At 39.9% G+C, this 13,251-nt stretch overlaps 1 protein-coding gene across 2 annotated transcripts in view; it reads right to left on the bottom strand.

The window, feature by feature from the left end:
* The window catches only part of LOC145293325 (uncharacterized), a 164,222-nt gene that overhangs the window by 43,587 nt on the left and 107,384 nt on the right, over positions 1 to 13,251 (bottom strand). For both annotated transcript variants that reach the window (XM_080139968.1, XM_080139973.1), the window contains 2 exons: positions 9,183 to 9,311; positions 1,117 to 1,239 (listed from right to left, as the gene is read on the bottom strand). In XM_080139968.1, coding sequence (XP_079996094.1) covers positions 1,117 to 1,239; positions 9,183 to 9,311 — 252 coding nt within the window. The remainder of the gene's footprint in view (positions 1 to 1,116; positions 1,240 to 9,182; positions 9,312 to 13,251) is intronic.

Genomic DNA, 13,251 nt, shown 5'->3' with positions numbered 1-13,251 from the left:
ATACCTGTTATAGTGTGTCGGTTTGAGGTGGTGTGTGTGTATGTATTTTTGTTCGAATGTGTGCATGAAGATGTTGGCATAGCTGGGAGCCATTCTAGTTCCCATGGCTGTGCCTTTTATTTGTAAAAAGTGTTTGTTGTTGAATGTAAAATTGTTATGTGTTAGAATGTACTCTATAATGCTGCATATGTTTGTGATGTGGGTGTCTTGTAAGTTCTGCGTTTGTAAAAAACTCCTGCATGCGGATATTCCTTCCTCATGTGGAATATTCGAGTAGAGAGAGGAAACATCCATCGTGACGAGTATTGTATTGTCTGGTAAGTTACCGATGTCGCGTAGGATCTGTAGGAAGTGTGTCGTGTCTTTAATATAACTGGGTATGTTTGGCATCAATGGGTTGAGGATGCTGTCAATGTATCCCGAAATCTTCTCCGTGAGGGTCCCGATGCCCGAGACGATAGGTCTGCCAGGTGGATGGATTTGAAGAGTCTTAGCTATGTGGTATATGTCTATGGGTTCGGTAACCGATGCCTCAGTGTTTCCCGTGTCTTCAAATGGGAGGTGTGCGAGTATGTTGCTGACTATTTTCGGGAGTTTATGAAGTTTAAGGATAGTGTAAAAGACAGCCGGATTATGATGTTCTGGTACTAATTTTTCAACCGTTGTCCTAATGGTTTGGTCTAGACTGCTGATATACTTGGCATTGCTTAGTGAAGTCATTTTAATTGTTTTCTGATTTCATTTTTTAAAGTGACGGTAGACAACTACTATTATATTATTCAATTCAAAATGAGTTATTCTTCTTACTGATATTTATTTTCATTTTTAGGTGATTATTTAAAAAATGTTGCGTATTAGTAAATGTAGGAAAGTCAGTTATTATATTGCCAATAACACGGTACAACAATAATAAATGAAAATTGGCTAGTCAGAATCCAAGTGTGATTTTTCAGCTCATGTGCTACTTGGATTGGAACTTGAAAATCCCAAAAGATAATTTTGCATGTTCTGGTATACAAAACCCATATAGTGAAAGATATACACTAAAGCTTTTTTAATTGTCATTAAAATGAAAAAAAAAAAAATGACAAAATATCATTCGAGATGGAAACTGACCTTTTTTAGTTCTTGAGTCGCTTGCTTCACTTTACTGTTCGTTTCTTCAAGAGATTTCTTTGTGCTTACCAAATTTTCTTCCATTAGTTTTAGAGCCTTGTCTCGCTCATCGATTATTTTACTCTGAAACAAAAACATTTAAAATCTCATTAGCTGGACAGTGAGGGCAAGAATGGTTATTCTTCAATATTCAAATTGCCATTTTGTTCATGCACAAGTTCAAAGGCCCTGTAAAATCTCACCTGACAATAATTAAATTAGGTTTTGCATCGTTTTACGGCATATCAACCCTTTTAATGTGGAATCCAGTAATTTTGGAAGGAGTTTTTAACGCTTCAAGTCCTTTACATCTTCAAATATTTATTCATGGAACGTGCAAGAAGCGTCTAAGACGATGGAGAAGGACGAGAACACACACCTGAAAAATTATGCAAATGTGGTAGGGACATTTCCCCCCGAGAAGATCCAAAATTGCCCCATGTGGTCATCTTCAAGTCAAAGGTAAACAAATTCTTATTAAGCCGTCCCTTAAAAAAAAAAAAAAAAATCAAATTATACCAAATTCCCATTACTAACGATACTACACTGTTGACCTGATAACTACGATACACATATTAACCCTTATCCTTGAGTGACCTTCAGGCCTTGATAAGTGATGACTTTTGAAAAAAAAAAAAAAAAAAAAAAAAAAAAAGAAGAGCTGTTGAGGTTGTTCAGAAGTTTTGTTACCTTTGGAGCACAGGGAGGAGTAGGTGCTAGAATAATTGCAAGAGTAAGTTTAGGGAATTTTTTCCATTACTAACCAGCAGAGCATTTCCACTGTCGATCAAGAAAAGAGTCTATCAGGCATATGCATGAAATGTGATGGTGATATGGAAGTGAAACTCGACTAAGGAGGGTTGAGGACTTGTGCTGCATGGAGAGAAGTGATATGAGAATGATATGATCAAAGTGTAATACGAGTCTTAAAAACAGGCTTACATCTAATGATAGAGAAAGATTAAGTCTGGACAGTAGAGAGGGATGTGTGTAGAACAGGAGGCTTAGTTGGTATGGTCACATTGAAAGAGTTGATGGGTTAGTAGATGTATAACAGTTGAAGTAGCATGGTCAGTTGCCAGAGAACGTGCAAGAACAATATGGGAGAAAGTGATGAGAATAGCCTTGAGAGAAAAAGGGATACATAAATTACAACCTGGCCAGAGATAGGTTAGTTTGAAAGTCAATTTAAAAAAGCATGTAAAATGGACATTATACTGAATATGATGATGAGGAGGAGGATTATGATACTAGTACACATATGTAGCAATAAGACAATCTTGTATTCCAAAATGGTCACCCAATGTTGCTTCATTAATTGATCTGAGGGAAACGGTGTGTTAACATGATTTTAGCAGCCGTCAATCACACTGTTATCCATTGCACCTTATCTGAAAAGCATACAGTCAAGCAAATAATGATACAACTGTATAAAAGATATTCATAAATGGCTAGCAGGGCTACCCAGTATTGCCCGGGCACAAGTAAAACATATCTATTAAAATTTTTATATCTTTCTCTCCTTCTACTTCCCTGGATTCCCCCTCCCTCTCCCCACCTCCTATTTCTTCTTCACTTACCCATTCTTTTCTCTAAATATGTATAGACAATTCAGTTTTATAGATTATTTTTTATTACAGTTTCACCCAAAACAAGGCACAGTGATGTAGGGGGCTACTATCTGGGACATAATTGCAAGGATACTATGTAGGGAGTTGAGCAGCAAGATGTCTGTTCACATTACACTTGAACTTCTACATGTCAGTACAGTTGGGGAAGCAGGAGTAAGAGAATTTCAAAGTCTAGCAGTTCTGGGGAAGTGTAACACCAAAGAGGGGCCACATCAGATCAGTAGGGTCGATGTGACGTTTTCTGTGTTAAATGTAATATTCAATCCCAGGCGAACGCCAGTTACAAAAAAAAAAAAAAATTTTTTTTTTAGTTAATACTTTTATGTGTCAAAATCTTGTTGAAATACCATACGATCGGGGGATAAAAATAGAAATCGCATGCTAAACTTCAAAGCAAAAGATTACTTGAAACATTTTTTAACCAAAATACGCTCGCGTTTGAACTAAACGAGCCAACACAAAATATTCCGAAACAGAGATTTGAAATGTCGGTCGGCTTGAAATGTGGTGTTTGACAGGTGAAATGTCAGATCGTTTTTGATCTGAGAAACACACACACACACACGAAATAGATCGGGCCTGATAAAAGAACTAATGACGTCAGCCCAAGGTTCGACATGGAAATACTCAAATCTGCTGAGGCACAAAGGACTTCAAAAGCAAGCCAGTGTTTATTTCCAATTATGACTTATCTAAAAATGTCTTTTGGCAAATTGTTTTGGGCGCTAAGGGGAATTCTTACATGTAAAGAATATTTTTTTTTAAAACAAATAATTCAAAGAGGAAAGAAGATCAAAAGGATATTTTTAAATAGATGAAATCTGGTGATCTATTACAAACTAAAAATAATATTTCCTCTGATTATCAGTTGATAATATGGAAAAAAAACCATTATCGAGAAGGCGGGGTCAGGCAAGTTGGGGAGGAGTCAATTTGATTTTGGAAATTGGGGGCGGAAAAATAATACCTGCCACAGGCCAAATTGACCAATGAGAAGGAATCAGGTGGATTGTTATCAATCAATTTGATTGGTCGAAGACGAACGTAGGCGTCGTCATTATTCAAGGGTTTTACTATATAAGATCTGTAAAACTCGATTTAATTAGAGATAGAGAGAGATAGAAGGAGATAGAAGAAGAGAGAAGACAGAGATAAAGGTCTCGGCAGAGGAATCCAGCCACCCAACTTCTCTCTCCCCCTCGCTGGTCGCCAGAGAGCTCAATTTGCAACTTAATAGAATTCAGAGGACCTAGGAAGAGACCAGCCAGAACACCTTAATGATAATTACAACGGTCCGCGACTCCGACCGAGTATTTCAACAACAAGAAGCTCATTCACAAATCTAATTGCTTGCTTCCATTTAATCTTCAATTGTACATACGTCTGTAGATAATCATTTATGAATTTCCTAAATACATTATATATCAACCAACCTCCGGAGTTTGTTTGCTGATGTGCTGTTGTTCCATGTAACTTTATTTCTTTTACTTGCCACTTGTGACCCCATTCCCGTCAACGAACACCCAGTCAACAGGACGACCAACTAGACGATCAAGAAGAACAGGCCTTGAGGACCGTGCAACCGAGAGGAGTCCTCCAACGCCTTGACGAGGGCTCACTGGGTGACGCGACGTACCAACGGTTGGCAGACCTGGTTGCCCAGTCGACATAATTAATTACCCGGTGACTAGGATAGTCATAATTGGGCATCGACCCAGGGTTAAGATTATAACTGGGCTGCGATCAGAGGTTTAAGGTCGTGGAAGGTCACAGAAGAAACTATTAGAGTAGAAGGCTTTCTGTCATCTGAGGATCTTTGCTGTGTAGGGGTGGAATTTTGCTACTTGTCGGAGGTATTTACATCGAAGGGGTACAAGGACTTGTAGTTTGTTGGAGCATCTACCATTAAAATACTTGTAAAACAGGCACAAGGATGCAACATTTCATCGATGTGACAGATGCTGAAACCTAGCTGACAGTTCGGGATCTATCAGGTTGGCGACTCTCTTTTGAACCCTATCCAGGAGTGAGAGACTAGTAGCAGATGCAGTAGCCCAAATGTGACAACAATATTCCATACATGGGTGAATGATGACCTTGTAGAGGTGCAGGATACTTTCAGGCGTAAGTAACTTTCTAGCATGGTAGAGAGAGCCCACCTTTCTTGCAACAGCCTTTGCAATGCCCTTAATATATATGTTCCAACTCATTTTCCCCGTGAACGTTAAGCCAAGGAGTTTGAACAAAGTACTTTCAAGTAATATATCATTAGCAGTAGCTATTACTGAGAAATTTTCTTGTAATTATTAAAGGAAACAAGCTTAGTCTTGGCAGCATTGAATGTTACCATCCATTTTTGTCCCCATTCCACTATAGACTGGAGGTCTTCCTCTATGGTTTCCACCATTGCCTTAGGTATGTGTTCATTCGTTTTCCCCTAATGTCTGTTATAGAGCTTGGTGTCATCGGCAAATATACCCATCTCAGAGAAAATTTTATCAGGGAGATCATTTATGAATATCAGGAATAATAAAGGTCCAAGGATCGACCTCTGTAGTACACCCACATTTATATCATTGTTTTGACGTATGACCATGGAGGACAACTTGGATTCTTCTCTTATTTAAAAAGTATTTAATTCTGTTAAGTATTCATCCTGTAATACCATATGATCTGATTTTCCTGACAAGACCATCATGTCATACCCTGTCAAAAGCCTTAGATATATCTAGGGCTACTGGCCTACCTTCCCCTGCCTTATCTAGTGTATGGTATATATGTTCAGAGATTACTAGAACTTGATTAATTATGGACTCAAATATTTTGGCTAAAAGAGAGAGGAGGCTAATGAGGTGATAATTTAATAGGTCAGTGCTTTCACCAGAATTCTAGTAAACTGGTACCACAGAAGCAGTTTTCCAGCAGTCTGGAAAGCAAGATTCATTAAGGCATTTGTTGAAAACTGGGGCAACCTCAGCAAAGCATTTTGTTTTAATAGTACAGCCGGGATGAGATCAGGTCGACATGCTTTTGAGATGACTAGGTTTTTTATGATATCATGCATTTGAGAAGAGGTGATTTTCAGATCATCTAGTGTCATTTCTGTCGGCAAAAGAAAATCATGATGGAAGTGGTTTGTTGGGTCCAATGTAGAACTTACGGCAAACTGACTGGCAAGCATGTTAGTCTTCTTGGTTTCTGTGGAAACAACCTCATGATTGTTGGATAGTGGGTGAATTGTTGATTGCCCATTATTTACTACACTGTTGTAGATTTTCCAGAAATCATGAGTTCCTAATTTTTGTACTTCAGTGTTTTTTCTGGTGTATTCTCTCTTAGCTGCCGCTATTTCTTTCTTACAATTACTTCTAGCTTCTATATAATTTTTGTCTGTTTGTACTGGACTTATGTCAGATAAATCTGCAGTATGCATGCTGCCTTTGAGCAATAGAAACTGCGCAAGTAGAAGTAAGCCATTGGGGAAAGTGGGGTTTGCTAGAGAACTTCCGTGTGAGAACATGTGCTTCAATTGCCGCTTTGAACCATTCAGTGGTCTCATTTGTGCACTGTTCTGCAAGAAAAGAAAAGATATTTCCCCATGGGGTAGCTCTGATGAGATCCCTGATCACTTCCCAGTTAAGCTTCTTATAATACCTTGTCATTTTGAGCAATGGACTTCAGTTTTGGGTCGAGAATTAAGAGCGATTTCTACCATTATCACAGCATGATCAGCATTCCCAAATGTGCTATGGGCATTCATTACACAATCATCAGGAACTGTGGTCAGAAATAGCTCTAGAAGTGAGGTTTGTTGATCTTGTCACTCTGAGAGAAGTTATGTGTTATGCTACCAGCTGCGTTTGTAAGTAGAGAAACCAAGCCAATAACTGTGGTGGACATTAAAGTCAGCATACATACATGTACTTGCACACTAGTATCAAGGGAGAGTGCTGTATCTATGCTGTCAGAGACTTGGTTGATTAAGGTACAGTCCTAGGTTGAGGGAGAGCGGTAGAGAAAAAATAAGTAGCTAACACTATATTGCAGGTTAAGTCTAAAATAGATGAAAGCCTGGTCGTCTGATTCTAATTTTGATTCTCTAGTCAAGGGGAGGGTGTTTTGAATATAGATTCCAAGTCCGTGCATTAGTCTGACAGAGTCCTTATGGCAAAGTGGGAGATAACTAGGCATGTTAAAGTTGTTAGAGGGGATGGAGGAGTGTAGGTTAATTTCACTTAGCGCCAAGATATTCAAGGAGTTTGCTAGGAGAAATGGTTTAACATCATCTAGATTCCTCGAGGAATAAGTTGTCATATGGGAATTAACTCCTTGATTAAAAAAATAAAGTTACCTCACTTTAGTTAGTACATAATCTGTCTGGAAAACTGAGCTCCGTGATGAAATCTGCACTCGCATTACACATCATATCATTCTCATATCATTACTTTCCATGCAACACGTTCTCAACCACCATTAGTCAAAAGAATCAAAGTATAACTATTTTTTTTCTAAGTTTTAGATATTATTAATCTGGGGCAACGGTAGTTAAGAAAATACCAACTTTGTGTGCATTTGCCTTGTTGCTTTTGAGTTTTAGCTGAACATACACACCTACATACACACAGACAACTGCATTTAATAATATGGATTATCAATAGACGTGACAGTCATGTAATGTCATTCCGGGAATATAAGAGCATGAAATTTGTGGACATATTTAAAATCTACTTAGAGGTTGTAAGTTTAATTCTTAAATCTTTATGATATCCATTTCGTTAATCATAACCCTCCCTTCCCCCAAATAGATTTCAATTATTTTCATTGTATTTAATATTCAATGACATTTATACATTTGGTAAAACGTTCTACTATATATATCATTTTATTGTTTTTAATCATTTGAGATGAGACTTCATAATTTATGTATTCATTTTTTTGCAGACTGTTTCACCACGTTTTGGTCAACTCATCCTCTGGCCTTCTTCAGGTTAACCAAAGGTTAAACGAGATAGGAATGCAGTCTTGTATCTCCAGTAATTACTGCCTTCCATAGTTGTCTCACTACATTTTGGCCAACTAATCCTCTAGCATTTTTTGGGTGGATTGAAACTACTATCTTCAGACAATGTTCACCTGGAACCGTAAATGCTCAATGCCTATATCCACTGTGAGGATGAGTCGACTGAAACATGGTGAAACAACAATAACTATGAAGATGAGGATAAGAGTCCACATAAAAATGAATACATAAATTATGAAGCCTCACCTCAAAAGATTTAAAAAAAAAAAAAAAATTATGTAATACCATTCGATACGTATCGGACAATGAAAGATCAGATAAGAACACAAAATTGGATTTATAAGACCATAAAATCCGACCTTGGTTACCCTTCAAGGCCCTATGGAGCAGTAGATAGAGGCATTGAGATAGTGGTTTCAATCCTACCCAAAGCAGGACGGGGAATTAGTTGGCCCAAACGTGGCGAGACAACTATGGAAGGCAGTAATTACTGGAGGTACATTTACAAAACTCAGCATTCCTATCCTGCCACAGTTAACCAACTGAAGAAGGCCACAGGATGAGCTGGCCGAAATGTGGTGAAACAACAACAACTATAAAGATAAGGATAACAGTCCTCAAAAAATAAATACACAAAAGTACTTCTAGTTTAATTTATTTATTGCGATGAGTATTATCCTCATCTTCTTAGTTGTTGTTCCACAATGTTTCGGCCAACTATTCCTTTGGCCTTCATCAGGTAACCGTGACGGGATAGGAACTGCAAATCTCCTAACTGCATTCTCAGCAATTACTGCCATCCATAGTTGTTGTCGTCACACCACGATTTGGCCAAGTAAGCCTCTGGCTGGCTTTGAGTAGGATTGAAACCATTATCTTCAGACAATTCTCACCTGGAACCATAGAGATTTAACGTCTATCACCTGCGCCACGGCCCCTGTGGCGCAGGTGACAGAGACGTGGAATCTATAAAGGTAAGGATAACTGTCCTCAAAAAATGAATACACAAAAGTACTTCTAGTTTATCATTCAATCTACTGAAATACAATAAATCTTAATTTTTTTTAAAAACTTTTGTTCACCCTATAAAAAATGTACATTGCAACTCAGATGTAAGGGACTATGGTGACATGCGGTTAAATTTATAGGGAACGTTTTAAATGGGAATTCTAAAGGCAAACATAAAGAAGCTATTAGAATAGAAAGGTTTTCTTGCATCTGGAGATCTTTACAGTGGAAGGGTGGAATTTTATTGTTAGTCTGGTTGGTTGTCAGGCATTCTTACACTGTAAGGGATTGCTTTGGCATTTGGGCTGGCGACTCTTGACTCTAGTCTTAAGAATTGTCCATTCTTTAAAAAAAAACCCAAAACTCACCCTTTCTTCAATCTCTCGTTCTAGACTTGAGCATTTTATGGTCAATTGATTGCCGTTGGATGTTTGTTTCTTGAGCAGTTCATCAAGTTGTTCAATCCGCGTTTTTTTGGTACTCACTTCTTCAACTGTCTGAAAAGAAACAAAAAAAGAAAAATATCTAGAAAATGTATACTTTCTATAACATATCCTTTTTAATAAAAAATTTTTTTTAAATGCTAATTATTAAAATACTTGTAGAAATTATAATTTACTAGTGGTATCCCATAGTATTTCCATGTTTGTATTCCAAATATATTAATCTGTATAATTTAATGTTAATATTTTTTTAAAAATATGTTTGTTGGGAGTCAATATTATTAATCAGAAAATAATTGTCAGCTAAATATTCTTTAAATCAATAAAATGAATAACACTTTCTATAATATATTAAACATTGTACTATTTTAGCCGACGAGATGACAACCTTTGACTTTTTAACAATTCATTTTAAAATGGATAAAGTCAGTTTTTTTTTTTACCTTATCAACATTGGATAAACCATCAATCAACTAGAAATACCAATGCCAACAACAGAATCATCTGTTGTTTGAATGAATGAAAGCGTAATACAGGGAAGTGTAAATAGTTATATATTTATGTAATCAAGAATTATTCCTGATATTCATTAACAACCTCTTTGATAATATTGTTTCTGAGATGGGTATATTTGTTGATGATACAACACTCTGTAACATGTATGAGGGAAGAACGCATGTACACAAATCTAAGACAATGGCAGAATCCTTAGAAAATGACCTCCAGACCATAGTGGAATGGGGCCGCAAATGTAGGATAACATCTAATGCTAGTAAGACTAAGCTGCTCTCCTTTAACAATTACAAAACGTCTCTCCAATCACTGATATCCATGTCAAATAACACCCTACCTGAGAATTCTTCCTTCAAACTTCTCTGCTTAACATTCACAGGAAATATGAACTGGAACAAATACATTGAAGACATTGCAAAGGGTTCAAAATTCTCCTCAGACATCAGATCTCCTGATCTGGGTCTTGCTGCCGGATGTAGTTTAATATCATACCCAGGACCTCTTGATTGCTGCTGTGCTGGGCCACCTCTGGGCAAGGTGCAGTACCCATAAGCTCCCCCCCCCCTTCGCTGGGTTACAGCTGGGCAGGTGGAGCTCATCAGTCCTGGATGACAGTCCACCTACGGGAGTAAACCCAGACAGAAAATCAGGAGTGGGGCCCCTCAGGCGGTTGGCCAGCACACTGCGCATCCCTCCGGCAGCTCCTGCATCCGGATAGGTCTCCAGCTGTCTCGACTTTGCCCTGCTGCTGGGTGAGGCTTATTTCGGAAGAGAGAGTGAGGTTGGTCCTGCGCAAGCCTCCTTCACTTAAATCTCCTTCCAGCGCTCGTCATTGACAACTACAAAAGTCCTGTGGTGATGGGCGAGCAGCGGTGGTACCAGGTGCGGAATCACTGGAAGCTGCTAGCTGCGAACCTGCACATAGGCGGCTCAGGATGGAGCTAGAAAAGGTGCTCCAAACATGGCCTGTTCCACTGCAACCTGGCTAGCTTACCGCGGCTGGTGGGCTTCCCTCCTTGCGGTCGAAATCAAAAGAACAAACAAAAACTCATTTTGACATCTTGGAATGTCAGAACACTACTTGATCCAACTTCAACCACGACTAAGACCAGAAGGTCAAAAAGGAGAACGGCCTTAGTTGCCAGAGAACTCGGACGATATGGAGTAGATATAGCTGCTCTCAGCGAGACATGGCTGTCTGGCACTGGTCAGCTCGTTGAATCTGGCGGTGGTTACGCATTCTTCTGGAGCGGACGTAACAATGAAGAGCGCCGCGAGGCCGGCGTTGGATTCGCCATCAAAAAATCATCTTGTGGGCAAACTCGACAGCATTCCTGAAGACGTGAACGATTGCCTCATGACTCTCAAGCTACAGCTCCAGCTGAGTAAGAAAAAATTTGCAACCATCATCAGTGCCTACGCTCCAACCATGACCAACCCCGAAGAAACCAAAGACAAATTCTATGAAGACCTCGAAGCCATCCTCTCCTCTGTACCACAGACCGACAAGCTCCTTCTCCTCAGTGACTTCAATGCCCGTGTTGGCAAGGATCACCAAGCATGGTCAGGTATCATCGGACATCATGGGATAGGAAAGTGCAACAGCAATGGTCTTCTGCTTCCCAGGACCTGTGCCATCTATGGACTGACCTCAACCAACACAATGTTCCGTCTCCCAACCAGAAACAAAACTTCATGGGGGCATCCTCGTTCCAAGCATTGGCACATGATTGACTACCTCATCGTCAAGACTAAAGACAAGAAAGATGTGCTCGTGATGAAAGCTTTGTGCGGTGCAGACTGCTGGACAGACCACCGCCTCATTGTTTCAAAAATCAGACTGCAAATAAAGCCCAAAAGAAGACCACAAGGTCAAAAAGTTGCCAAACAACAAGCTGAAACTCCCCAAAGTTCAGGAAGAACTCCAAACCACCCTAACAAGGCAACTCTCTGAACTCGAGTCCAACAATTGGGAGTCTCTCAGCAAGACAATCCACGCTGCTGCTCTGCAGGTACTGGGTCCAAAAACCAGAAACCATCAAGACTGGTCTGATGAGAATGATGCCGAGATACAGAATCTGTTAACAGAGAAGCACCGGCTCTTCAAGATCCACCAAAATGACCCAGACTCCACTTCAAAGAAAGACGCCTATTGTGGTAAGCGAAGTGAAGTCCAGAAAAAACTGTGCATCTTGCAAGATACCTGGCTCAATAACAAAGCCGACAAGATCCAAGGCTACGTCAATAGGCATGACATGAAGCGTTTCTACGAGTCCTTGAAGTGTGTCTATGGACCAACGACATCAGGCAGATGGTTCACTCATCACTAAGAAAAATGAAATCCTCGAGAGATGGGCTAAACACTTTGACAGTGCCCTGAATCGTCCTTCAGACATCAATGATGAAACCATTCAATGACTACCTCAAGTGCCAATCAACCATGCCCTCGACACACAACCCACAGAGGAGGAGGTTGTAACAGCTACCAGGCAAATGTCGGCTGGCAAGGCACCTGGCTCCAACGCCATCACAGCCGAAGTATTCAAGTCTGGTGGTCACTATCTCATCCTCAAACAAACAGAACTGTTCCAAGAGTTGTAGCAAAGTGAAACTCTACCTCAAGACTTCAAAGACGCAACAATTGTTCACATCTAAGAAAGGAAGGGCAACAAACAGTCTCGCGATAATCACCGAGGTATCTCTCTCCTCTCAATCGCAGGCAAAATACTAGCTCGTGTTCTTCTAAACTGCCTTCCGAAACACCTGGAACAGGGTCACCTTCCAGAAAGCCAATGTGGTTTTCGCACAGGTCGCGGAACCATCGATATGATATTTGCCGCTCGCCAACTCCAAGAGAAGTGCAAAGAACAATATCAAGACCTCTACATGACTTTTGTTGATCTCACGAAGGCTTTCAGCTCAGTGAGCAGGGAAGGCCTGTGGAAGATCATGTCAAAGTTTGGTTGCCCGGACAAGTTTGTGAATATTGTAAGACAGTGGCATGATGGCATGAGTAACTGATGACGGTGACATTTCAGCCCCTTTCCCGGTAATCAACGGCGTAAAACAAGGTTGCGTGCTAGCACCAAGGCTTTTCAGCATGACGTTTTCGGCAATGCTGACTGATGCCTTCAGGGAAGTTACTCCTGGCATCCAAATCCGGTACCGGTGTGATGGGAAGCTCTTCAATCTTTACCGTCTACAAGCTGTCAGTAAATTCAAAGAAACAATAATCAGAGACCTCCTTTTTGCTGACGACTGTGCTCTCAATGCCACCAAAGAGCATGAAATGCAACTGGAAGTGGACAAATTTTCTTCAGCATGTGAGAACTTCGGTCTTACAATAAGTATGAGCAAAACAGAAGTCATGCACCAGCCTGCTCCTGGCAACACGTACCAGGAACCGAACATCCAAGTAAATGGTCAGAGCTTGAAACCATTTCACCTACCTTGGCAATACGCTCTCTCGTGCTGCCGACAT

The sequence above is a fragment of the Euprymna scolopes genome, chromosome 2 (assembly GCF_053919585.1).
Source record: "Euprymna scolopes isolate OS-2025 chromosome 2, ASM5391958v1, whole genome shotgun sequence".
NCBI classification, from domain to species: Eukaryota; Metazoa; Mollusca; class Cephalopoda; order Sepiida; family Sepiolidae; genus Euprymna; species Euprymna scolopes.
Note: the sequence above shows the minus strand (reverse complement) of the source record. Positions and strands in the feature narration are given on the sequence as shown.